Below are 26754 nucleotides of genomic sequence, written 5' to 3'. Positions count from 1 at the left end.
TCCGCCGGAAATTATAGTTCCTTTTATCAATTCATTTTTCCTTAAAGCAAACCTATTAAACCTTGACTGACAAATGATTAACAACCACTGTGCGCGTCCTGACTCATCCGTGCATTTTAATCCGTAGACCTTGTCGAAAAAACTCTTGACTCCCCTGGGCACATGAAACTGGACACCCGAGCGTTTGAGGCCCCTCTTTCCATGCGGAGGAATACATTGTTGCTGCTCACAATGTGGATGGAGGTGGTCAAGATGTCTACTAGAAGAATGAATTCACCTCAATTGTAACAACATAAAGGAAGTCGTGGCGCGGGATTGTTTGGATACAGACCCGCAACATTGTATTTGTGACGTTTGTGTTTTGTAGGAGGATGTCAAAGGAGGAATAACACACATTGTTGCGCCTATCAGCCTTTAATGCGCCGTGCTTCAAATTCTTTCAAGTTTTATGTTTTTTTTCCCTGCGAGATTCAACCCTTCTTTTTTACAACTGGATGTAATACAACTGATAAACAGAGGTAATGCTTTTTGGTTATTTTGTAGTGTTTTACTGGGATACCAAGTTGAATAATTTTAGTCTCTCATTTACATCAGAGAAGGCACATAATTGCGTAGCCTATTGAAGTTCAATTTAGCAAGTTTTTGGGATGTCTGCTTATGGAAGTGGGGGGGATGCAGAGTTTTTTTTTTTTTTTTTTTTTGCTTGCTTGCTTAGTGGCTGTGGTGGTGGTGGGAAGTCCTGCCCAGTTTTGTGCTGGTGGTCTTTAACCCAGTTCTATCCTAACAGAAATGACTCCTTTGTCCTTTTATCAAAGTAAGGATTAGTTTTGTGGGGCGCGTATGAGTTGAACTGACTAGTTAAGAGCGAGAGCTGTCAGTGAAAATTTAATTGACACATTTCTAATGGCTGAAAGTTACATATGCTACATTTGTTACACTTGTTAAAATATATCACTTCCTACTAAACTTGAACACCTAGTTGTAGTGCGTTGTATTCAGGTTTGCTTTTCACAAAGCCTTTGGTTAATTCGGTTACTTCGTTGAATATTTTTGGCAGGAAATTCCTCGTGCCCCCACCCCCACTCGCCTTCATCAAATCGCGAGTCTCTTGAGGAAAAGTTGACATTTTGTCGCGGTACTTTTATTAACTTTAGCTTTATCCCCAGCCAAGCTCGTGCGTTTATCTCACAACACCATGAATAATTGAGAATTATCGGCCGGACGCCTGGTTAATATTGATAATAATGCCGTGCTTATCAAAATTACGTACGTGCGATCGATGTGGCCTATCGGTTTTTGAAATGGTTTGCTATCGGAATACAATAAGTTTACAACTGAGAATAAATATTGACATTGTTCATGTCTGGGTAAGCTTAGCCCTACTTACACAAAGAAAGGGACGTGACTAAACACTAGTTCCACTTTCAATAATTCAGAGTTGTTTTTTTAAATAGGCTAGACCTTATCGTGGTATATTTTCAAATTTTTTATTCATAACGTGGATTTAGTTCGGGTACACTATGGTGCTTGGTGGCAACACTGTTGCGCTCTCTTACAACTAGACTAACCGCCAGTAAGCTGCAGTGATGATAGCAGACTAAAGATAGGCTACAATTTTATTTTAAAGCCACGAAATACCTTCCAAACGCGTGTTTTTCCTGGTTTTCGGTGTCACCTTTTTATTTATTTATTTTTTACCGTAGGTGTGTGTGCGTGTGTGTGAGAGAGAGGGAGTCAAGATAGGAACCTTTACCGTTAGGGCTGGGAATCGTAAGGAATTTAACGATTCTGCTTCAGTTTCCTCACAACGATTCCTTGACGAATTTATAGCTTTTGGCGAAATAATATTTTGAGGAAAAATGCTACACCTATTGCATTTACAACAGTCTATTAGCAAATTGTGTGAACATTTCACATCTAAACAGAACCGGAATAGATATAGGCTACATGTAATAGGCTACACTTTTTTCAAAGGTGTGTTCACACTTTTACAGACTTTTAGAGACACCATTAATGCAGTTCTTTAAAATCGGGCTTAATTCTAAATGCAAATAGTAAACAAACAAAAGGTAACATCTTTCATTAATTTAGGTCTATGATGTGTAGGCCTGTCTTATACATGTTGTCATATGAACAACCAGTCAGTAATTAGGCCTATGCTTATTTAAGTCAGGTTCATTTCGAATCAGATATAACGAAAGTAAAAACTTATAAGTGAGTTGGATTAATTCATCAACAGCACCGACTGATTCATAAGCATTGTTGATGCACGACACAGAGCCGGTTCATATGAATCGTTCGTTCGAAAATGGAATCATGCTGGTTGCCCTGTATTTTGCATCACTTAAAAGAATCGGCTCGTAGAGTCGTTGGTTCAAGAATCGGACTAGTCTGATCGCGTATTTCAAGCGGTAGATTCAATAATAATAGGAATCGTAAAAACTGTCTGAATATGGTGATCTACACGCTTGAGAACTGTTATAGGACCTGTACGCCATAAATCATGCGTTTCCATTTTTCATAATAGGCCTCAAAAGAACCGGTTTTCGATTTCCAACCCTAATACTATGGCCTTCACCTCGTACGTCAACCAGCAGGGCTGATCATAGCAGTTAAAACGGCTCCATGGCTAGTTTCTGAGACATTTGTCAGATTTTACATGGAACAATGCCAGTTGACTGAGTGAAATATATTTTTGCGTGTGATTTGGCTTTGTTTCGTTTTGCATGGATTTGGATATCTTTATTGTCTTTTTTACTGAGGGGCTACATTTTTTTTATTCAGCTGCTTTTGTTTGGGAGTCAAGAAAGCAGTGTGAATAAAATGTATTTGCAAGGTGTAAAAACACTTTTATTTTAGCCATTGGCTTGCAATAGTGTTATAATCAGACTGTTGATGGGAAAGGCTAATAAGAACTGCTAAAGCACACCACCTGTTGGCATGCAATAGCGTACAGGACTCCTTAAAGGGATAGTTCACCCAAAAATTTTAATTACCCCATGATTTTCTCACTCTCAAGCCTTCCTATGTGTATATGACTTTCTTCTTCCAGACGAATACAATCAGAGTTATATTAAAAAATGTCCTGGCTCTTCCAAGCTTTATAATGACAGTGAATGGAGGATGATATTTTGTAGCCCCAAAAAGCACATCCATCCATGATAAAAGTAATCCATACGGCTCCAGGGGGTTAATAAAGGCCTTCTGAAGCGAAACGATGCGTTTGAGTAAGAAAAATATCCATATTGATTACTTTATCAACCGAAATAACTAGTTTCCAGCATACAGCCTGGAAGAAAGTAGAAAGAAGAAAGTCTATCTTCTATATATTTGACTATCATTGTATGTGATCAAATGAGCAACTTTTAAAACATTTTACTCCAGTTGGAGGTCGTTTAAATGTTTTTTGATGGTCTCCTTTTATGCAAAACTACTGGCCAGATAACTATAAATCATACACAGGATAGTGATGTACTATAAGTTAAGAACACTGATTTGCATGTTCCATGTGCTGATAGATATTGTTTCATGGAAACTGTTTTATTGCTGATTTCATTTGCTGTCCTGATGTTGCATAACACAACAATATTAATAAGAGTGATTGATATTACAAAACTGGTTGAGGACCCACGTAGAAGGATTGACAAAAAATGGTTTTACTTTTTCTTGCTATGCTTTTCTAGCCATATCGTTTTAATGCAAGTGTAAAACAAGCTGGATGTTCTCGGCCAAATTTATTATCAGGCAAGTTTTAGATTTTAGATTGAATTCTTAGACAAATATAATAACTTGGCACTGGTGTTTCGTGAAACCTCCTCAAGCAATGCTTAGTTAGTTAGTTAATTAAATTTAGTAAATTTTTCAATCCATGACAAGAAATGTGGGACATGCGAACGCTGGTAATATACTCTTATGAGATCTGCATATTATAAGTACAATACACTTCCACTTCTATCTACTATTCCATATGACGACACTTGACTTGCACTTCTTTACTGCCTTTCTCATTCATCTGGTCTTTAGACGGCTCGCCACAGCTGTCTCTTACTCTGCTTTTCTCCTGCAGGGTGCTTTAAAGACCGAGTGGTATGAACGAGGCGCACCAGAGAATGGCTACAGTGGGAACAGATAAGGAACTCAGTGACCTGTTGGATTTCAGTGCGGTAAGGAAGAAACTGGAGTCTGTCGTTGATCTGGACAAAAACTGCTTTATAGATTTGCATCTATCCTTATTTTCTTCTACAAAATCTGACCTTGTAGTCAGGGGTTATCAGTTTTTCTTCATTCCTCTTCGGACTGATCGCATCTCACGTCGCAACGCTGAATGTATGGAAGTGTTGTTGGTGGCTATAAACATGATAATGGATCATTAAATCATGTGCAATCCTCCGACTGGCTCCTGGGAAGTGTGGTTTGCCATTTGAAACATCTTCAGCATAATAACCATCACTCAATCCTCTCTAATTTTAACATCTCACCATTTTTTTTTCTCCTTATCCTTTCATTTATTATTCTCCATTCACCTGTTGTTAAAAATTGATTATTCCTGGCGGTCATGCCATCCTAAATAGCATTAAAAAATAGTGAAAATATAAAAAATGTTAATCGCTTGATTCATTGGATGGCTCGACCATGCTTAATTTATTGCATTGGAAAATTGCCATCTACTGAAGCAGTGAATCAATTAAGACAATACATTGATAATCAGACGTGCCAGACCAAATGCATTATGATCTTACATCTAATTACAAATTGTTGATGGTTTAGTCACTCCCTCATATCGCATTAATTTTCCAGCCTTGAACCTTTGCAAAAACCGAAGGATTTGCGGATTATGCATTCAGAATCTTCTTTCTTGTGGTGTAAAAGATGTTTCACATCATGAAAAATGTCTACCACACCAGAATGTCCCTCACATGCACCAGTAAGGCTGGCACTGTTGCTGCTTATAGGTTTATCTTTGCACTTCAGAAACAGAGACATCATCTATCCAAGTAAACAGGTGTTCTTCACCCCTTTCTGTGAAACCTTCAAACCTACAAATTCTTTGTAGTTTAAGACAAGGATGCATCTTGAAGAGCTGTACTACTTTATGGGAGTTTTTTTTTTTTTTTTTCCAGATTGATCCATTTTAGTTGGTTATATCTGGTTATATAAGGTGATGTGACCTTAAGCATTAAACGTTTGAACTAGCTAAACTTGATGTCACATTGCGTGGAGCCTACTGAAGTGAGTTTGCTTTGATGTGCTACTATGCTTAAACTCGATCTCTGTTTCTTATTTATCTGTTGTAGATGTTTGCGCCACCTGTGGCTAATGGGAAGAACAGACCAACCACACTTGCTAGCAGTCAATTTAGTGGTTCAGGTAAATATTCACTACTAAACGCATGCCTTTTTTTGCTTGTTTATAGAGAAATGTCACATATTACTTTTGCCATATTTGTGCATTTCATGAGTTTAAAGTGGTGTTTTTATAGCAGTTGAGGTGTTTGGGCTAGTTGCTAAGTGCTCACTTCTCTCAACAGAGCAAGAGAACATGCTTCTTCTTGTTTTCCTAAATCCCCTCTTTTATGAATACACTGTAGTATATCCACAGTCAAAGCTTGGGGCATTTTTGCATCCCTTTGAACTGGTTGTTCTGTTGAAGCACTATTGCACAAACTTGAACATCATAAAAACTTTGTTAGGTCAAGAGGAGGGACTGATTAGTTGCATTGCTGTTTGTAAAAATGGTTGAGTCCTGAACATTTTAACAGCCCAAATCGCATTGTCAGTTAAAAAGTTTGTATTTTGCTTTGTTTCTGTGTTTGTCGTCTTTTTCTTTATAACCAGTTGCACACCCCACTCTTACATGCTATTTTTGCTCCCATTGTTGGCTGGTTTTGCTCCAGTTAAGATTGTTTCACAAGCTGTCAAAGGCATGAACATCCCATGCGTTTCTCTTCAAGTCTTTCTAGCCTGTCTGTCTGTCTCCCAATCGACACTCCAAACATTAGCCTTGAATAAGAACAATCTGAGAACAAAGACTTAAATAAAGGCCTTACGGTCTCCAAACGATTCCCCCACCCCACTGCGTAAAACACTCCTCCCCCCACACAAGAAAACACTTTCTCCCCCTGCCAACTGACAGGAAATGGACCTACTCTGCAACAAAGCTCTCTCATACCTCCCACCACCCCGCAGGAGGCCGCATGAAAACAGCAAAAGAAACACCGTGAAAGATCACCAGCTTCACTCTCGGTCTGTGGTGGCCTAAAGTGCCAATTACATAGCAGGGCCAAGCTAATGTCTCAGTTTGAGATTTTTATTGCGAGAGCTACCTGACACCGAGGTGACCCCGACTCTTAAATCTGTCACTTGGGAGATGCTTCTAGAAGGTCTCCACATCAGTCAACATAAAACTCACCCTGTAAACTCTGTATAACAGGATATGACATGTTCTCAGATTCACTATTGAGAAAAAAGGTCCAGTTCTAGAGAAGTATTCAGTTGAACTCTTAAAGGAAGGGTTCAGTAAATCTTAAGCTCTTTTGGCATAATTTGTTGGCATGTTCTCGTTTACCACAGAAAATAAATATGACTCTATCCTCAGATTTTTATTAAGAAGCATTTTAAAGGTTTTTAAATCACTTAAGTTTGTCCTTAAAGTGTATTATTTGAACTGTAAATTTGTCAGTTTTGTGTTGAGACCACTGTTCCAGCCAGATAAACTTTTAGTTATTCATCACCAATGTAATTTGTGTTTGGAGTCTTCTTTTTGTAAAAGGTTTTCTTTTGCACAAATTGTCCAAAAGTTCCAGGATTTATTGACATTACATGGTCATGACAGGAATTGCAAGTTTTCTATATATTTTTGCACAGGCAAGGTTATTATTTGCAATTTATCAAACTAGTCTTATGTTACAAAGACCATTTTTTGGCTTACAAAGAACTATTGGACAAGTCATATTTTATTGTCTGTGGTAACGTGAGAAATTCTGTTGATAGAGCTTGACTTTTATTCAACCCAAAACATTACTTAAAAATCCCCAAAAAAGAGTTGTAACAAGCTGTGATCTTGAATTAAACCTTGTTCCTTGCATGGACTGGATATTTTTTCAGCTTTAAACCGTGATTTTCAAATTGGCCAGTAATTAAACTTCTGACTGTCCCGTATGATTCAATCTGAAAATCCACAAAGTAAGGACATGTTTAGAGGAAGTAGTGGCCTTCAGAAGTGCATCTGTTCCTCGAGACAAAAGTGCTCGGAAGGGTGCTAATTGCATTAGGCCATCTCCTCCCCCCTCCTTGGGCATAGCCTTGCTGTTTGCGGGAGTTCTTGCATGGGAGGACTTCACCAGGCGTCCTCTCGCTCACCTCCACAGCTGCCCAACACGTCACCCACTGAGGACAGCGTTAGGACAGGACAGAGCCCATTTCCCCCCGGTTACACCCCTAACATGCAAGCACATTTACACACACACACCTCAAGTCTTTATGACTTCACATTTTATATCTGCTGCGATCTGAAAATGAATAATGGCACGCTGTAGAGCTGATGCATTTGAAGGAGTGTATAAAGGAAATGATCTTTCCTCAACGCAGGAAATGAAATCAGTTCTTGCTTGACTGAATGTCAGATTTGTCTTTGTAGAATTGCATTTTGATGCTTGCAGCAAATAAGTGGCCAATAACTCAAAAGATAAATTGCATTGTATCCTCACACAAAGCCACGTTGTATATGCAAAACCAAATCTGACAGAAAAAGCACCAGTTTAGTTTGCTAATATTGTCGTTCAAATTGTCAGTCCTACTGACAAATGCCACCCAAAGCCATTCGCCATGTTAAACCTCTTATATGGTCCTTCTGCATCTGAATCTGTATCTCTGCCACTTCATTTTTTCCCCACATAAGTCTGCCAGGGAGATTCTTTCACTCACTCAGTCAGTGCCCACTTCATTTCCCATGCTGCCTGCGTGGGCTCCATAGATCACGGCTGTCAGCGTGGATGTCGCTATTTGCTCTGCTTTGTTAGCTTCATCACTCATGCTCAGCCTTCAGTGGCCGCTCTGGCTGAGACCCCCTCTTCTCTCACACATTTTTAATTAGACCTAAAAAAAATCAAAAGGAGAATATGAATATTCATAAACCAACTGCATTAATATGCACAATTATGCAAATCAGCATGCAATTAAGCCATGTGTCTTTGGAGAGCTTTGCATTAAGGCATAAGACAGGAGGCAGAGGGGAATGCTTTATGAGGAATTTCTGCTCCAGTACACTTTAAAACGTTTCCGCAATGTTTTTGAATATCCATATTTCTACATATAAAGCATATTGATGGCAATGAGGAGAAACTTGTACACACACTACATATCCTGTATGCCTTGTTCTGAGACCTGTGTTGTCCCTATGGGTCTCCACTCCCAATTGTACAATGATGCTAATTTCGCAATTCTTTGATCAGCCTGTTTTTGTTCTGCTTGCCGTGATATTCCTCCCCCCAACTTGTCTTAATGAGATCCAGTGACTGAATGAATGCTCCCTTTATGGTCAGTGATGTTGAGGCTTGCTGAATGACATGGATATTAGTGTGGTGTGATGGTTTTGGATGAGATCCAGAGACTGTCTGACAAGCACCGAGAACCAGCCGCCAAATGTCCAATGGCCTTATTGCATGAACGGACAATTAAGAAGGATCTTGATGGGAAGGTTTAGTGCATGCCAGAATTGGAGAATTGGTCTGACAGCTTGTGATCAATTGCTTTGTAGGTATGGAAGAGCGCAGTAGTACTTGGGCTGCCGGAGATCAAAACAGTCCATCTTTTAACCAGGTACGGGCAAACCCAATGCCTTGTTGGCCGTCTAAAGGTGTTGTTGGGGCATGTTTTATAGTTTTGACCTGCTTCTGTCTTTGCTTTTCCAGAGCTATGGAGAGGGTTCGCACTACAATGAACATGATGGACTATCTTCCCCATTCCTTGGCACAGGGATTAGTGGTGAGTTTTACCAATGTTTGGTTGGTTGATCTCAAAGCTGCTGTTGTAGAAACTGCCCCATGGGTTGCCTCGAGGTTGCCCAAGGTAAATGAGCTCATCTTGGCCTCACCAAATGGATTCACTCTCAGAAGTCAATTCACTCTTAATTGACTTGTGATTCCTCCAATCATTGTGACTTTTGGACATATGTATTTAACAACACCCACTATTTTTTTACTCGTAGGTAAGAATGAAAGGGGTCCATACTCTTCCTTTGGGGGCCAGGTAAGTTCAATCAAGTCAAAGAGCAACTCATGAAAGTGCTTCACCTCCTTGATATCGTCCTCTCTCTTTTGATCCAAACCCACCAATATGTTGTTCCCTATAGCCGGGGTTCTTGCCCACAGACATCGCCATGCCTTCTGCAGATGCCATGTCCCCATCCGGTCTGAAGACAGGCTCACAATTCTACCCTTCATACCCCAACAACCCCCGAAGACGCCCATCTGATGGAGCCATGGGTAAAGAACATACATTCTAGACTTGTGTTGGATCAGTCAAAATTGAAAGAAAAAGAGTACCTATGTCTGTTTTAATCTTTTCACAGATCCCCAACCAAAAAAGATCAGGAAGCCGCCAGGACTGCCATCTTCAGTGAGTGAGCTTTCTGAAATATTCTATCTCACCAATGTTTCCCATTAGAAAGTTTTTCATTAAGATCTCAATTTCAAGATATCATGTTTTTAATTATCAGGAAATACACAGATGTTAAGTCAGCAAAGTTCTGCTCTTTAGCAATTGCTGATAAGCTTACCATAAGAGCTTAAGTACGTAAGAATTATATAGTGTCCATTACAGGAACTTTTAGTGTTGACTTCAGTATTTGTGGCATCTAAAAACGGTGTGGCATCTGAAATGGTTTGACATTAGTCCCAAAGCCTATAGACAAGGGGTGTCACTGGAGGAGCACCTTCTTACAGAGTTTAGCTCTACAATAGTGTTAACATACATGCCTGAAAGAGGTCGCCCTCAAGTAGTAGGAATGGACACCCCTGCTATAGATCTTATTCGGAGCATATTTAATATAGTGTGAACAAACACGAAAATGGCCGTGAGTGTTAGACGTAAGAGTCCTCCTAAAAGATTATATTGATGTCAATCATTTAGGCAACAAAACATCCTTCCAAAAACATTCCATTGGACAGACTTTTGATTGAACAGACGGTATGTATTCTAATTTGCGTCAAAATAAAGACCTCTTCCATGACTAAGGTTCATAATATTTCTGAACCTTTGGCCATTGCAAGTCAATATTAACTTGAGGAAACATTCAAGTAGCCATACCCCTCTACAAATCACTTCTTTTGAGTAATGGGATGCGTAACTGTTGTTTCATAGTCTAAATCCACATTAGCTCAACACTTTGCCCTCTAAACCCTCTCCCCAAACACGATCCTACAGATTTGCCCATGCTAGACCTTATCCTCCCCCTCTTCCAAAGTGACCCAGTTGTGAGTCCCGTTGCACTTTTTTCCCCTCTCTCTCTCTCTCTCTCTCTCTCTCTCTCTCTCTCTCTCTCTCTCTCTCTCTCTCTCTCTCTCTCTCTCTCTCTCTCTCTCTCTCTCTCTCTCTCTCTCTCTCTCTCTCTCTCTCTCTCTCTCTCTCTCTCTCTCTCTCTCTCTCTCTCTCTCTCTCTCTCTCTCTCTCTCTCTCTCTCTCGCTTGTCTTAGCTCAGATTAATGGCTTCTGATGAGCAAGGGTTCTAGCTCCTGCTGAATCCCACTCTATGGCTCAGTATAACTTCCTCTTGTGCCGCCACAGCATTATAACACCCCAATGATTGCGCCAATGCTCACCTGCTACTTTTAGCATGCATTAGATATTTTAAGTTTAAATCCAAATTTGGCTCAGCACTAAAGGATATTGATCCTTAACTTGTCTGGGCTTGCCTTGATCTTGTCGAGTGCATCAACAAATCATTGTGAGGATGTGTTTCCTGGTGAACTTCAGAGAAGAGGGCCATTCGCAGGTTTTTTCTCCCTCCCTCATTTGTTCTTTTATGTGGTTTCTACATAATCGACCAGTCTATTTTGCTCCACTCCTACCACTTCTTCAGCAAGACCTCTCCCCCCACTGTTCTCACCCCTCCCCTCTTCAGCCCAGCTGCCTGTGGAGTTGGACGGGCTCCAGGAGTAGGCAGATGGCTCTGTAATTAGAAGTGCATCTCTCCATTCCCATCCCACTTCTCCCTGTTAAATCAAATTACAGGCAAAAGAGAAATATCGCTTTGCTGGATTTGTATTCTCCACTGGCCCTAGACCCACCCGCCCGCCGGCGCCCCCTCCCTCCCAAACACTCGCTCATGTATGCGCACATACAGACAAACATGCTAATCATACATGTTAAAACGTGTTTGTTGGTGAATACGCTGTATGAACGTATGCCTCGAGGCTCCTGTATTCAGACGAGTTTCCGTTCATCATTCAGTTCCATTTAAGGCTTCCTATGAAAGATATATATTGTATATTAGTATAATTTAGTTATATAATTATTATTATTAAAAACAAAACAAGTACCTGGTTTTTCCATTTCAGTGTTATGGGAGATGTCATTACCCAGTGTGCTTAGCTTGATTTGGACTCACTCTTAGTGATTGTGCTCCCTGTAGCTGCCCTCCCTCTCCTTTTTTGGCTCATGGGAGTGCGAGAGGAAGCGCCGACTGTGCCATGAGATGGCCGTGGCGCATTTCCCAGCATGCTCTGTTCTCTGTCCCTGCCACTTTATCTGAGGGGGCACTATGGAAACACGCGTACACGTCATTTGTACCGAAAACCACAAAGTGCTTGCCAGCTTCATGGGCTTCATACCAAGTTGCGCATTCATGTGAAAGCGATTTGCCTTGTTTTTTTCGTCCATATGAACCCTGTTACTATATGAATGTCATGTGTCTTCGTGTCCTTCATGTACCTTGTTTATAAATGCAGGTTTATGCTGCCACCTCTGGTGATGACTATATCCGTGACGGTGCTGCCTACCCGGGCTCCAAACCTGGCACTGTGTACCCAGGATCTTTTTACATGCAAGGTGTGTACATGGGGAAATACAATTATGCAGAAGTCTGTGCCACATCTAAAAACCCAATCTCCCCAAGCCCTAATGTGATGCTAATATTAATTGGTACATATTATGTTCACACAGACATGTTGCAAACAGATTAATAATGATTAAGCAATTATCTTGTAGTTTTGTTTGTTTGATTTGTTTGAAATTAGGAACATGCACAAAGACAAATGTTTCTGTGGATTATGATAGCTTGTCTGCACAGGTTCTTGTGCTGACTGGTATTGATCCTTCCCATCTGCCTTTGTGTTTGCAGAGGGCCTACACTCCTGGGACCCCTCTGGACCCTTAGGTCAGTCAGGATACACGGCTATGCTGGGGAATTCGCCACACATCAATCAGCCTGGCTCCTTTTCTGCAATAAACGCACAAGACAGGATGGTATGGCTTCTGAACGTTTTGAAGGTTTTGGAGAAGGGCTTAAATTTCAGAAGCTCCAATCACTGTGTTTGCCTCTACAGAACTACCCTTTGCATGGAGCGGACGTCAATGGTTTCCATTCGGGCTCCGCAGCCTATAGCCACTCATCCTCCATGAATGGATCAGACAGCATTTTGCGTAAATTACCTTCATCATTTTAATTTGATGTCCTCTAGGTTGTGAAATGAGCTTGTAATTGGGTTCAGATTGGATCTTAAAGTTGATTCTTCTTGTGAAATCAATTTTGGTCTTAGACTAGTCTGAACTTAAACTATAATTGAGGAAATGGCCTTCAATCTTTCATTCAGATTTTGAATGGTTATTTTTAGCGGATTAGCAAATTATGGGTCAACTGAGGAGACATGACATTGATGTAATAAATGAAGTTAATAAGTTCTTTCATTCTCCCCCACAGCCAATAGAGGCCCAGTCGCAAGCAGCTCAGGTGATGAGATCGGAAAAGCTCTTGCTTCGGTGAGTGAGCTTCCATTAATCACCATGAAAGAGCATTTGGCCATGTGAAGTCAAAGGATTATTCAGACTTTCAATGATCCTTTCATTACAGATTATTATTATTATTAGCCATATAGTTGGAGGTGTGCAGAGCTTCAAATTTAGTCATGTTCCATGTGTTTTTGATTGACAGATCTACCCTTCGGACCACAACAGCAACAACTTCTCCTCCACTCCTTCCACTCCTGTGGGCTCCCCTCAGGGCATTGCAAGTAAGATACACTATCTTATTCTGTCAAAGGTAGATCCGGTTCATTAGATCTGTTTGTGTTGATGGGTACCAAGACAAATATGTGAATGCAGAAGAAGCCAGAATAATCGTAAATCATTCCCTTTAGATTGATGGGCTTTGTGTAGGCCGAGGTGTAAATGTGAATATGAAGCTCTAGAGCGCCATCTTGTGTCACAGTGGCATTCCACATGTTTCACACTAAGGCTTTGTATCATGTTCTTCTCAGCAGGTGCAGCACAGTGGTCGAGAGCTTCTGGCCAGACTGCTCTGTCTCCTAACTATGAGGCTGGACTACATGCACTGGTAAGTTTAAAAAGATCCCTTTTCAATGGCTCAAGTGTCGCTTTTTGATTTGGCATTATTATTAATATATTTATATATTTAAAATTTTAGTTATCTATTTCTCCATTTTTAAAATACCTAATGATATAAAATTTCATGTATTCTTTTTGGTAAATATCAATATTTCTCCACAGCAGAACAAAATGGAAGACCGACTGGAGGAGGCCATTCACGTGCTCCGAAGTCATGCAGTGGGTCAGGCCCCGGGAATTCCTGGAGCCCACGCCGACATGCATGGCCTACTGGGTGCCGTCTCCACATCCAGTGGATCCATGGGGGGTCTCTCTCAGACCTATTCCAACCCAGGACTGCCCCTAAGTAACAGACACCCTGCCATGGTTAGTGTGGAGACATAGTTGTATGATTCAATGAATAACACAAAATTGCATCTGTGGAATCATCTTTTTAATGAATTGGTTTATTTGGATGCAGTATTCATTACAAGTATTGCTTACGTTTTATTTTAAGGTGACCTTGTTACAGTGTAATTACACAAAAGCAATTAGTAATATTAATTAACATGTACTCATTATAGGGTTTGGTTTAGGGACTGTTACTTGTAATTATGCATAATTTACTGTTGTTACTATAGTAAGTACATATAACGTGATAAGGACACTAAAATAAAGTGTTACCTTAATATTATTTAATACATAATAGATGTTAATAATTCATATTAATGTCAAATATTATAATATTAGTTTTTAGAACAAGTGTGTGTGTGTGTGTGTCTATACTAGGGCTGTCAATGTTAAACGCATGAGATTCATTCAAAATCCTTAACGCGTTACAATAATTTTACGCAAATAGATTAATGAAGCATGCGAAATTGCGTCATTAACTTATTTTACGTCACGCAGTTAGATGATCTTGGGAGTCGTGAGTTTATCACACAGAGCATCTACAATGGCGCAAGCACCTGTAACCCTGTTAGGCGGAAATTTCTATTTTAACCCCTTAACCCGATTTCGCTTCTCTGTTTGCGATCAGATCATTTTAAGCCGCTAAACTCCAGGAAAGTTTTCAGTCCAATGATCCAGTAAGCGAATTCATTCAAACAATCAGTCCAAAACAGTGCTAAAGTAAACCAGGCTGATTGTATCAGAGATGGCAGAGAGAATAGAGACTCACGTTGTGTTTTCAGTGAATTATTCATTCTAGTGTGTGTGTCATATTCTGTGATTGTTTCCGAAGAGCGTGAGCCTTACGCACCGCGCTGTGTGAAATACAGACTGAGCGGAACGTCAAAACATCCCAACGCTGTATGGCCGGATGATACGCAAACTATGTTTCTTGGCTGGATAAAGCAAACCAGCATCTCGCTAGTAAAGTTTTGATGGATGAGGATTGCAATCAAGGTAAAGACGATTGCGGTGACGTACGAGTCGTACAGTAAAGCACGCGTGAGTCTGCTAAATTGATTCGCAAACATGTGGTACTAATCGGTATCGCAACTGGACTTGTTTCAAATGTAAACAAGTCTAACTGTAGCACTGTACACTGAAATCTGAAAAGTTTTCTTTCCTATAATTTTTTTCATGGGTGCTTTGTTGTGCATACATTTAGGAATTTTATGGACTCCTTATAGCATTCGGTTATTTGGTGTTCTTTTGGAGTCTCAAAGTGTCCTTTTTTTTGGAAAGACACCTAAATTTACATTAAAAACAATGTGAAAATCACCTTTTTTAATCAAATGTTTACTTTGCTGGATAAACAGGATAAATAGTGTATGCTTAATTTTACAAAAAGTGCGATTAATCGCACAAAAAGGTGCGATTAATCGCAATTAAAAACTTTATTATATATATATATATATTAGAGCTGTCAACTAAAGAATTTTTCTGTCGAGTAGTCGCTCATTTAAGCCATTCTACTGGGATGTTTAGGATATTAATTTAATTAGTTAAATATTTGGGGAGTGGCATTGGAAAATGGTTTCAGTTTCAGTTCAGTTTTTCAGGTTTCAACTGAGAAAGAATGTTAAATGTAACAATGTTCTACATATCAGAGAAATTCTAAACCATAATAATGAGCATTTAAGATATAAATTAAGCTCTCAAGCGCACGCATAAAGCTTGCTCCAGTGCAAAAGTAATGATTATGATCGTGTTGGGAGAAAAAAACGCAAGGAGACTGTCTGAAAATGAACAATTTATTCATTATTAATCGATTTCTGAGTCCGTGTCGGCTGCAAAGATGAAGTTGGCGATGCTGATTCGTCCCACAGTAGTGAGAAATGCATGTCAAGTTAAGCATGCAGTAAGCGCGGTACTAATTTAGCTTTCACACTCCGCACGAACACTTGGATATGCGCCTAATAATATTTATCTAGGTTAACATTAACGTTAGAGCGAGCGGCCATGTAAAGTGGCTAACGTTGTGCTACTACTTGCTTCAAATGATGTACTAAATTTATTTGAAGTTTTATGCTGCTACTCAGGAGAAATTATTAAGTTTTTAGTGTGTGTGTGTACATAACTTTAATGTAATTGTCTACTTTTTGTTACTTTTTCAAAAACAACTCTCAGTAGCTACAGTTTCAAATTAGCATCCCAAACAGTAATAACAGGACCGTAGTTTAGATGTAACACAAAACAATAATAATGCACCTGTGGGTATTGATATGTGCTAATTACTCTCCCTTGTTGCACTTGCCTGCAGGCTGGAAGCCATCATGACGACCATGCCTGCCTTCCTCCCAGCAGCACCCTGTTGCAGCCAGCTCATGCTTCAGGCACCCCGCAGCCTGGAGGAGCACCGGAGGGTTTTAACAGTGAGCAGCAGTTTCAATTTCTCTTTCTGAACCAACCCAACATGTAAACAACAGATGCAAACGCTGAAAGTTGCCAGTTAGTTTCAGCGTGATGCATTTGACGGGTTTTCTGTCTCTAGATTCAAGTTTGCCCGGAGGCTTGGCCCACTCCACGCATTCGTCAAACAAATCCGACGTTAAGAATGAGGACAAGGAGGATGACGAGAACTCCTCTGTGGCCGATAAGTCTGAAGAAGAGAAGAAGGAAAGCAAACAGTCTCGCACCAGACCAAGGTACAGTTTCGCCCCATAATACATCAAAATGGCTGAATGTTTTCAGAACCGAAAACGCTCTGGCACATGATGGTTTGAAGCAAGTCTGCATTGTCTTAATATGATCTTCTACAACAAATGTCTAAATTTCTGTCTGTCTTCACATTGGGCCAGGCCTGATTTCAAAGTGTTTGGGCATCCCCAACACACAAAGTACCATGTTTTATAGTGTTCTCCCCTCCCCCATTTCCCAAACTCTCACATTGTTTTCAGAAAGGAGGTGTTTGCCCATCAAGTCCTTTCAAGTTTATCAGACCAGGGAGACGAGTAAGTCTATCTCCCACCATAGAGTGCATGTTTGTGAAAGACTCCGGATGCACACTTGATCGCTTTTAAACATTAAATGTCTGAATGATATTGTGTACAAAATGAATATACAGTATGCTTCCATTGGCTTTTAAAGCCATTGAAACATTATAAGATGATTTTGACACAGGTGGGACTCTCGAGTATGAACTAGAATCGTAGGTCTTTGAATGTGCAAAGCACTGCAAAATCAGCAGACAAAGCTCTTTTTTTATATAAATCTTTTAATTCAACATTCATCTCTTGATCTAAAAGGGGTTAGTGATTATATACTACCAGTAAAAAGTTTCGACATTTTGATTCTTTATCTGTAACTGACTGTATATTGAATAAAGGTAGGTGAATGCTCATCCTACGACGATAAGAAGCATGACAGGAGAGAGGGAACTGTTCAACTCTTTATAACTGGTTTGAATGTTCACATCCACTGGCATCATTCAGTTTGGACTGAATATTCTACAGCTGTGGTAGGCCACGAGGTATTAAACGTGGACTTTATTAACACCTGAAGAAAATGGCGGAGCAAGTGGCAGTGAAAGTGAAAGTAAACCACAACCAGCAGCATACTTAATATTATAAGTTTCAGAATAAAAGTCCTTACAATATGCCACATATATGGAACTAAGAACATTATCATCATCATGAAATAGTGAAAATGATAAAGTCAGCAAAACTATGAAATAACACAAATTTAAGTATAAAAATTATGATGTGAGGTGCATGCTGGGAGTTTGCATGTATGCTGCTTTTCTTCACTATCTGGTCCAACTCATGCAAAAAAAAATATAGGTAATTTTGTAAAGAAATTTATTCAGTTGTCAAAAGGTTTGGGGTCAGTAATTTTAAAATTTTCTTTGAGATCTTTAAAAAAAAAGTTTTTATTCCAAATACGGTGACACTTTATTTTAAGGTTTCATTGTTACAGTGTAATTATATATTTAAGTACTGAGTAATATTAAGCAACTACCCCCCGGTTTCACAAACAATTTTAAAGCCTAGTCCTAGACTAAAATGTAAGTCTGAGCTGTTCCAACTGAAATAAACTTGCACTGACTGATCTTAAAATATATCAGTGCCTTTGTTTTGTCTCAAGATGAACACCAGTAATGTTTTTTTCTAAGCATGTTTATGAAAATTATTTAAATGTCCTAATTGAACTATGGACTAATCCTGGTTTAGGCTAAACCCTGTCTGTGAAACCGGGCCTACATGTACTTGCTATAGGGTTAGGGTAGGATTAGGGTTTGGTTGAGGGTTAGTTGCATGTAATTATGCATAATTTACTGTTATTTCTATGGTAAGTACATGTGACATATGTAACAAGGACACTGTAAAATAAAGTGTTACCCCAAATACTTTTATTTCGAACTATCAGTTTTCACATAAAAAATAAATAGCAGTACACCTGTTTTCAACATTGATAATAATAATAATAAATGTTTCTTGAGCAGCAAATCATCATATTAGAATGATTTCCGAAGGATCATGTGACACTGATGACTGGAGTTATGGTGCTGAAAATTCCGCTTTGCCATCAAATGAAATGAAATTAAATAAGTTATTTTAAATTGTAATAATATTTTACAATATTACTGTTTTTTTCTGTAGTTTTTATCATATGTGGCCTTGGTGAGAATAAGAAACTTCTCTCAAATACAAAAAAAAAATAAAAAAATCTTACCGACCCCAAACATTTGACCAGTGATGCATATATACAAAATATGTTTCTATTAAACTAATGTCATGTATGCATTTAAGCCTTTAGATCAAAAGGTATTTATCGCAAGAAAACATTTTACTGGTACAGCTTTAAGATATTTATAATGGTTTACAACTTTACATCTAATATGCTTGAGCAGGCACCCGTTTTTTTTTTAACGCATTATTTATCTTTTTTTTTTTTTTTTGGTATTTAAAGCAATTTTTTCTTAATAAAGAAAAAACCCTGAAATGTAAATGTAATGTCATTGTCTCTCCACAGTTTAGACAATGAAGAAGATGATGAGGATTTGCCGCCAGAGTTGAAGGTCGAGAGGGAGAAGGAGCGACGAGTGGCCAACAACGCACGAGAGCGACTGCGCGTGCGTGACATCAACGAGGCCTTCAAAGAGCTGGGCCGCATGTGCCAGCTGCACCTGACCAACGATAAACCCCAGACCAAACTGCTCATCCTGCACCAGGCCGTCAACGTGATACTAAACTTGGAGCAACAAGTCCGTGGTATGTGTTTTCATCCTTATTGTTTTTTCTGTATCTAAACACAACAGCGTTTACTTGTATAATGTTATTCTGAATATTCATGAGGGAATTATAAGCTGGGACTAGATTGTGAAGTATGGTAGGCTTTGATCAAACTGATTTGTCCACTTGGCCTTGTATACGTCAAAAGGAAATTCATTTTAAAAGGTATTACATTTAAAAGAAGACTTATTTTATCAATGAAATGCTTTGTTACATGGACAGCTATACTTTTCTAAAATTGAATAGGCTACTATTGCTGCTGTTCATTTTGCATTTTTACATTAATTTTCATCCAGAACGCAACCTGAACCCCAAAGCAGCTTGTCTGAAGCGACGTGAAGAGGAGAAAGTGTCCGGGGTGGTTGGAGACACTCAAATGCAGCTGTCCGGACCACATCAAGGCCTTGGAGGAGATGGACGCAACTCTGTCAGTCACATGTGATCATGTGGTACGTTAATGTCCATTTATACATGGCCTCACTTTGTGTAAAAGGTTATGCAAACACTTTCTGTTCACTAGTAGATATTTCCACCATTAAATTATGAACATAAATAGTGTACAATGGCTACAAAACCTTTTTAGACAGCAAAAATAAAGCATGCAAGATGTATCACTACTATATCGATTGTCTGCCAATATTAGACATTTTCTTTATTTTATTTTATGTTTCGGTCGATATTGTATATTTAATTATGCATGTTTATTACCTTTGCCGTCATCTTTAAAAACACTAATAATTTGATAAATGTCATCTTTAGCCAATATCAAAACCAGTATCCATTTTTCATACTGTACATTATAATGTGATGCCTAAAATTTACTTGTAGTATTTAAAACTATTTATTTCATTTTAGTGTTTTATTTTTTCATTTATTTAGACAATGGTGTAGAATTTGAATATCTGTTGTTTATCAGCCATGATATTTAAAATACAAGGGTTGGACAATGAAACTAAAACACTGGCCAATATTTTTTTGGGAGATTTTTACCTATATATATGCCAATCTTTACTGATTTTACATTCCATCAGTAAGAACAGTGTGAAGGTTGAATTAGCAGAGCAATAGCACACTTGTACATGAAATATTGCAATCCACTCAACAAAATGAGAGAAATATCAGATTTCAAAGAGGACCAATTGTGGGTGCTCATCTGTGGCCAAGACAGCCAGTCTTTGTGGTGTATCAAGAGTCATGTTATCCAGGATAATGTCGGCACCACCACGAAGGACGAACCACATCCAACAGGAGTAACTGTCATTGCAAGAGGAAGCTGCCTGTGTCCGGGTACTAACCTTGATTGTATCCAAAAAACATAAAACCACAGCTGCCCAACTCAATGCAGAATAAAATGCTCACCTCGACTCTCCTGTTTCCACCAGAACTGTTCGTCAGGAGCTCCACAGTGTCAATATTCATGGTTGGGCTGCTATAGCCAAACCTTTGGTCACTCGTGCCAATGCCAAATGTCAGTTTCATTGGTGCCAACAGTGCAAATCTGTGGACTGTGGACAATGTGAAGCATGTATTGTTCTCTGAGTCCACCTTCACTGTCTTTCCCACATCCGTGGGAGTTACAGTATGGTGTGGAGAAGCTTTAAAGAGGCTTAACATCCAGACTGTTACATGCCTAGAGTTGCAAACTGATGGTTTGGGCTGCAATATCATGGTAGCCTGGTAATACCAAACTCTGCTACTTCGCTTTGCTTTGTAGACAGAGTCTGGCATGGCACAATTGAAAAGTGTTTTTTTTCTCGCGGGGGGCGCTTGTCTGAAGTTTAAAATCATTGGTTACCCGTAAGCCAATCACATGACGTTTGGTTATGGTGTGTGTTATGCGCATGCTCAGCCGCATCTAACTTCCACTGTAAACACATGCATGTAAACAAAACCATCGAGCGAAATACCGGAGTAAACATGGCTGTGAACGACTTTTGCAGATTATGTGAAGTAAATCTACGCATCCACGGTACAATCAGCGTCTACGTCACGGCTCTAAGCCCACCCTCTGTTCGTTGATTGGCCCGGCCGTCCGAAGGCTGCTGGAAGACTGAAAGATAGGCTGCTATCTCAGACTGACTACAGAAGCGAAATGAAATTGAGCGGAAGTAGGAAGTCTGACGTAGTCAGGCTAATATCATGGTATCCCCTACTGTGATTGATCAGCGCGCCACTGCCAAGAACTACCAAACCATCCTGAAGCACCAAATGGTTCAAACATTGTACCCTGAAGGAAGTCCAGTGTATCAGCATTATAATACACTAACACACACAGCAAGACTAGTGACAGTATGGTTTGATGAACATGAAAGTGAAGCTGAACATCTCTCATGACCTGTACAGTGACCAGATCTGAATATTATTGAGCCACTTTAGGGTGTTTTGGAGGAGCGTTTTTCCTCAACCAAACACATAGTGACCTGGCCACTCATCTGGAAGAAGAATGGCTCAAAATCCCTCTGGCCACTGTCAAGGACTTCTACCTGTCATTCCCAAGACGAACTGATGCTGTATTGGCTTCAAAAGGAGACCCTACACCAGGGGTCGGCAATAGGCGGCCCGCGGGCCAAAACTGGCCCGCCAGCAATATTTTCTGGCCCACCGGATTATTTTGGAAGTCCTTTTTTTTTTTTTTTTTTTTTTTTTTTAAATCAGCCTATTTTTATTTTACAATAACGGTTTACAAATAGGCCCCGCATATAATTCGTTCAAATTAAAAACAAAAATACAAAAATGAAAAACAACTTGTTTTTCCATTATTTATTTCCTGAACTAAAATGAAAAAAAGGAATAAGGACTCGGTTTCCGATTTTCTGATTGTGCGCTCAGATCAAAAATAGAAAAAATTAATTACAGGTTTAGACGAATTTTAATGTTGAATTTTAATTTAACACCTAGCAGACATATACCAGTTAAATCATTTTAAACAGATCAAGTAGCCTACTATTGTGGTAACAGATTACAGCCATTTTAATAGGCCTACGGGTGTGAATAGCAATCATGCTCTCCTATAAGTCTCATTCGCTTACAGTCCGACTTTTTAACTTTTTTTAATTATTATTTATTCAGGTATAACACACTGATAAATAATATGCATTAGGCTACCTGATAAAAAAAATATTTGCACTAAATGCTGCACAGAACTCTTACTTGAGAAATGCCATGGCCGCGCCCCTACATCTGACAATTTTGGGTTCAAACACGCGCTGCACACCACACATACTTAACAGTGTTAAATTTGAAAAAATACCGTTCGATAGAACTGCTTTGTTACCACAGTTATCTGCGTGCTTCCTGCGATGAAGTTCCACATTTGCGGCTATCCAACACGAAAATGCATGCAGCAAAGCCTTTCACAATATTTTCTTCTGATAACTCCACATTTCTCCCACACACTGGACTTGATTTTTGATGACTATTATCGACAACTTTACAATCTCCACTAGCTATTCTTTTCTTCAACTCCTCAGCATCCATCTCGAAAACTGCAAGCAGATCGCGCGCGCGGTTATTATGAATTTTTAAAAGTGAAAGTAGCCTAAGGTAACGTTATAGATTCCTGGGCAGGCGTGGCACAAATAAACTGATGTGGATTTTAAATTATTTTATCAACTTGAAATACAGGCATATTTTTGTAGATGTGTTCCTAAAAATATGCATATATTTTTACGTTTGAATGTGATTGTTTTAAACCCGTGTTTCCCCCGTGTCCGACCTGACCCGCACCGTATCCGACACAGTTGGATATTTTTCACCCGTTTGAGCAAAATTTGCGGGTGACCCGTCGGGTACCCGAACCCGTGCAGGACTCTATTTTAAAGTATAAAGACGGTAACGGTCAGAACTCTGGTGTACCTAGTTTGGACGAAGCGGGCGGTCTGACTGACAATAGCCCACTCCCGACATGTTTTGACAGCGCATCCGCACTTCATTCTGACCACCTGTAAGTTAGGCTACACCTAGCTCTGAGGAGCTGTTTGGTACTGAAACCATTGTAAGTCAACAACATTATTTTTTTTGCAAGGATGTTTGAAATAGTTTGGCAGAAAATAGCCTACTTCATTTGTCAGTAGGGCAATATGGTTTTCATTTATGTTGCTTGAGTGATTTGATATTTATTTGTTATTTATATTTCATTATTTTTTTCTGTGACATTTTTTCTCTGCTGACAGTACAATGTTAAAATAATATTTATATTGACACGAACACAATTTTTGTATAGCATTTATAATTGTTATAGGCTACTTAATCTCTCTCTTTCCGTTAGAGACATTTGAATGTGAGATTCTGGAAATGAGATCTACATTTTGCAGACCCTCAGGTCGGGATATAAAGCGGGTGAATACAGAGTGTATTTTAAGCGGTTTAATTTGTATCCCTACTCCGTGTAGCTGGCCCGCCACCTACTGGCTAAAAAAAATATTGGCCCGTGGCCAAAGTTATTTGCCGACCCCTGCCCTACACCATACTAATAAATGATTGTGGTCTAAATCCAGGTGTTTCAGTTTCATTGTCCAGCCCTTGTAATCATACACTTATTGGTATAGAAATCAGTCTTAATTTAGTATATTTATTATTTTTATAGTTTCCGTTTTCATAATTGTTTTTTTACTTAAAAAATATATTTCGATATAGCTTTAATTTTTAGATCTGTTTTAGTCCTTTTAGTACTGTGCTTCAACTTAAACTTACTTCAGCTGCTAATGCAATATTTCAAGTTTTTCATGTAATATTTTATTCTATAACCGCTTTATTTCAACTAATCGTTAAATACGTTTTATTTAACGATAACATTTAATATAAATCCCTCAACATGGCTGTTTTCTTTCCTTAGATCCAGTGTGAAATTTCTTGGGGCTCCTGGAAGAAGTGACCTTGAATCTCTTCCACCGTTCTCATCCTCTCTGTGCATATCGTGACTCGGAAAGCATATCATCCACGAAATAAAGAGATGCACCCTTCAAACCATTTTGGACACATGAACCGACCCGCCAAAACTGACACAGCAGATTTTGTCCGTGATCACTCCAGACCGCAATTACCAGCACAAATGTGAAGAACTCTTTCTCAAGTCGTTTTGTATTTTTCTGCTTCCCAACAACGATGGATCATAGGAATAGACACATTCTGACCACAACTGACATTTTTTCCACTGCAGAGAGTTTTGATCGAAAGACGAGACAAACGTCAATTTAATCATGGATTTGTGCCTAATTGTTACGTTTTATATAAGACGCAAACTGCTTACTCGTGTGGAACAAAAGTTTGGGAGTTGCTTGTATATGAGCAAGTCTTTTTTTTTATTTTTATTTTTTTATGTGGTTTGTCATTCCCTACTGAAAGGTACAGTCTTACATGCATTGTGTAACCAAACCCCATGAGAAGTGGGGCGAACCTGTGGTGCTTTTGAGGATGGCATTTCCTAGCAGGCCTCTGCTCTGTGGGCCAGGGCTCTTCCAGAAAGGGAGAAAAGCACATGGGCATTCGCAGCTCTCCAGACTGTTTCATCTCTTTGGAAATATCACGCATCATCAGCTCTCACGATGCTATTGACAAGTTCAGCCAATCGGAAGAAACTGCTTCATAAAAGGCACATGAGCTTTTGTTACAATGACAACAATGCTTGGATTCCATTGCATTTCCAAGCACAAAATTGCCAAGTTGACCTTTCACCTCTTTCCTTTCGTAAGCCCTTTTATTTTTTCACCAGGATACGTTCAGTCATCACTCGCTCGCATCGTTGCCAAAAGTCTGAAAGTGTACACAAGTCCACCTCATGCATATGTAATGGATGTTACTTCGATTTGAGAAAAAAAAAATGTAAGAATATATATAAATATATATATTTTTGTTAGTCTATACATTGTAGATTTCTAAATAACAAAAACATATTAGTTTGAAGTGTAGAGTCTATAGCGCAAGTGAACGCTCCGATGCGCCGTACGATTTCAAAAGACCCTGCGTATATTTTCAGAAACGCAAGGTTTGGGCGAGGCGACCCACCCTTGATTTTATCCCAGATGCCCCCCAATAGCTCTATGCTCATGATAAAGGGATTTGATAATGATGATTGAAGGCGTGTTGAGGTTTAAGACCTCGTGATGGTTTCCTGATTTCAGGGAACTGTACGTCACTAGAAGTGTTCTTAGGCAATGGTGTAGTGTGTAAGCAACATTCGCCATCATTTCAGTCTCGCCAATGCACATGATGCAACCTGTTTGAATGTAATATTCAAATGTACACGATCTCACGTCTCCATCAGACTGGCTTACTGTGAGTTTAGTTGATCATATTGTCATTTCAAGGTGTACGTCTCAACCCGATTTCTGTCATGTGTGTGAGATGATCTTCCCTGATGGTTTGAATTATGTATGTAGGTTAAAAAAAATGGTGTTATAACCTGTGTAATTGTCAAAATGTCCACAATGGATATGATTTCTGAGTAATAACATTTCACCGTAAGGGGGATACTGAACTTAGGTTGTCCTAAAGTATAATGGAAACATAATATTAATTCTTGATAAATATAAAAAGTTCTTGAACATTTATATATTGTGGCCTTCTTATTCTCAAGACTGTCATTTTTTGAGAGTGATGCCTTGTCAGTGCCTAAACTTACTTTCATTGTAAACTTGACCATTTGTTTTATTATTTCAAAATGCAAAAATGGCTCATCCATCTTTTTGGATTTGTTTTGTTTCTTTCTGGAAGTATCTGTGTTGTAGTATTTAATCTGCAATTTAGAAACATGGTAGTCTTTCATCCTCATTATTATGCTGTGTGTGTGTGTGTGTACCTTTTTGGCAATTTTAGGATTCTCTTCCTGTCATCTTTGGCTCAACTAGGTTGGAATTTTTATTTTTATTTTTTTTGCTTTGAGACGCTTGTGTCCTGTGATCTGTGAAGCACACCAGAAAATTGAAGGATCTTGGTCGATTCATCAGATGGGGGCCGGAAACGCTAGACTGTTATTCTCAAGTAATTTTTGTATTATCCATCTGATACCATCTCAAATGCATGTTCATTTTGAAAGTATCTATAAAATATGAGTGCTGGACTTGTTTTTGCCCCCTGCTTAATGTTTTAGATGCTGGAGGAGTGTTGTCATGTCATCATTGATTTTCCTGTCTGAAATTACTTTCTTTTTATCCCTGAAGCATCTTGAATGTCCAACTGAGTGAACATTTTGAATGAATGGTCGTGCGCCGAAGTAAGATTGCTGCCATGATTTCCATCAGAATTAAGAAGTGTGTGAATTTTACAGAACCTGGTGTCTTGCAGTTGCAGTAGGGACATGAACAATACTGCTGTTGTCTTCAGAGTGCCTCCGGTTTTTGTCTTTATTATTTTTCGTCTTTGTTTTTATAAATATATATATAAAGTAGATATTGAGAACTGTCCTGTATATAACAGTAATGTAGCAATAAATGTGCCATTTTTAATAACAGAATTATACATTTTTTTCAATGTCTTGCTTTGGATCTTGTATACCTTCAAATGAGTTAAATAAAAGAAAACATTGTAATAAAAGCCTT

The 26754-nt window shown here is 39.0% G+C and overlaps 1 protein-coding gene across 3 annotated transcripts; it reads left to right on the top strand.

Moving 5' to 3' along the window:
* tcf3b (transcription factor 3b) lies at positions 1–26754 on the top strand. 3 transcript variants are annotated; one of them, XM_081384722.1, is made up of 21 exons: positions 1–518; positions 4067–4163; positions 5295–5367; positions 8755–8816; positions 8909–8981; positions 9205–9245; positions 9349–9481; positions 9568–9614; positions 11945–12044; positions 12337–12461; positions 12542–12638; positions 12916–12974; positions 13147–13225; positions 13472–13548; positions 13722–13925; positions 16249–16360; positions 16480–16633; positions 16886–16939; positions 18960–19198; positions 19516–19668; positions 24054–26754. In XM_081384722.1, exons 2-20 carry the CDS (start codon positions 4089–4091, stop codon positions 19659–19661), a joined length of 1950 nt encoding a protein of 649 aa, XP_081240848.1. In that variant the 5' UTR covers positions 1–518; positions 4067–4088; the 3' UTR covers positions 19662–19668; positions 24054–26754. The 3 variants fall into 3 exon arrangements, with proteins under 3 accessions (XP_081240848.1, XP_081240849.1, XP_081240850.1); XM_081384723.1 differs by having other exon boundaries at positions 13475–13548; positions 24054–26742; XM_081384724.1 differs by lacking the exon at positions 4067–4163 and having other exon boundaries at positions 231–518; positions 24054–25028.

The sequence above is a fragment of the Scardinius erythrophthalmus genome, assembly GCF_964197995.2.
Source record: "Scardinius erythrophthalmus genome assembly, chromosome: 14".
Taxonomy (NCBI): domain Eukaryota; kingdom Metazoa; phylum Chordata; class Actinopteri; order Cypriniformes; family Leuciscidae; genus Scardinius; species Scardinius erythrophthalmus.
The sequence above is the reverse complement of the archived record's forward strand: the minus strand, read 5'-3'. Positions and strand labels throughout refer to the sequence as shown.

Coding starts and splice junctions, on each gene's coding strand:
- tcf3b (XM_081384722.1), top strand. CDS start 4,089: ATGAACGAGGCGCACCAGAGAATGGCTACAGTGGGAACAGATAAGGAA. Junction 13,549..13,721: donor AGGCTGGACTACATGCACTG/GTAAGTTTAAAA, acceptor ATTTCTCCACAG/CAGAACAAAATGGAAGACCG. Junction 16,940..18,959: donor TTATCAGACCAGGGAGACGA/GTAAGTCTATCT, acceptor GTCTCTCCACAG/TTTAGACAATGAAGAAGATG.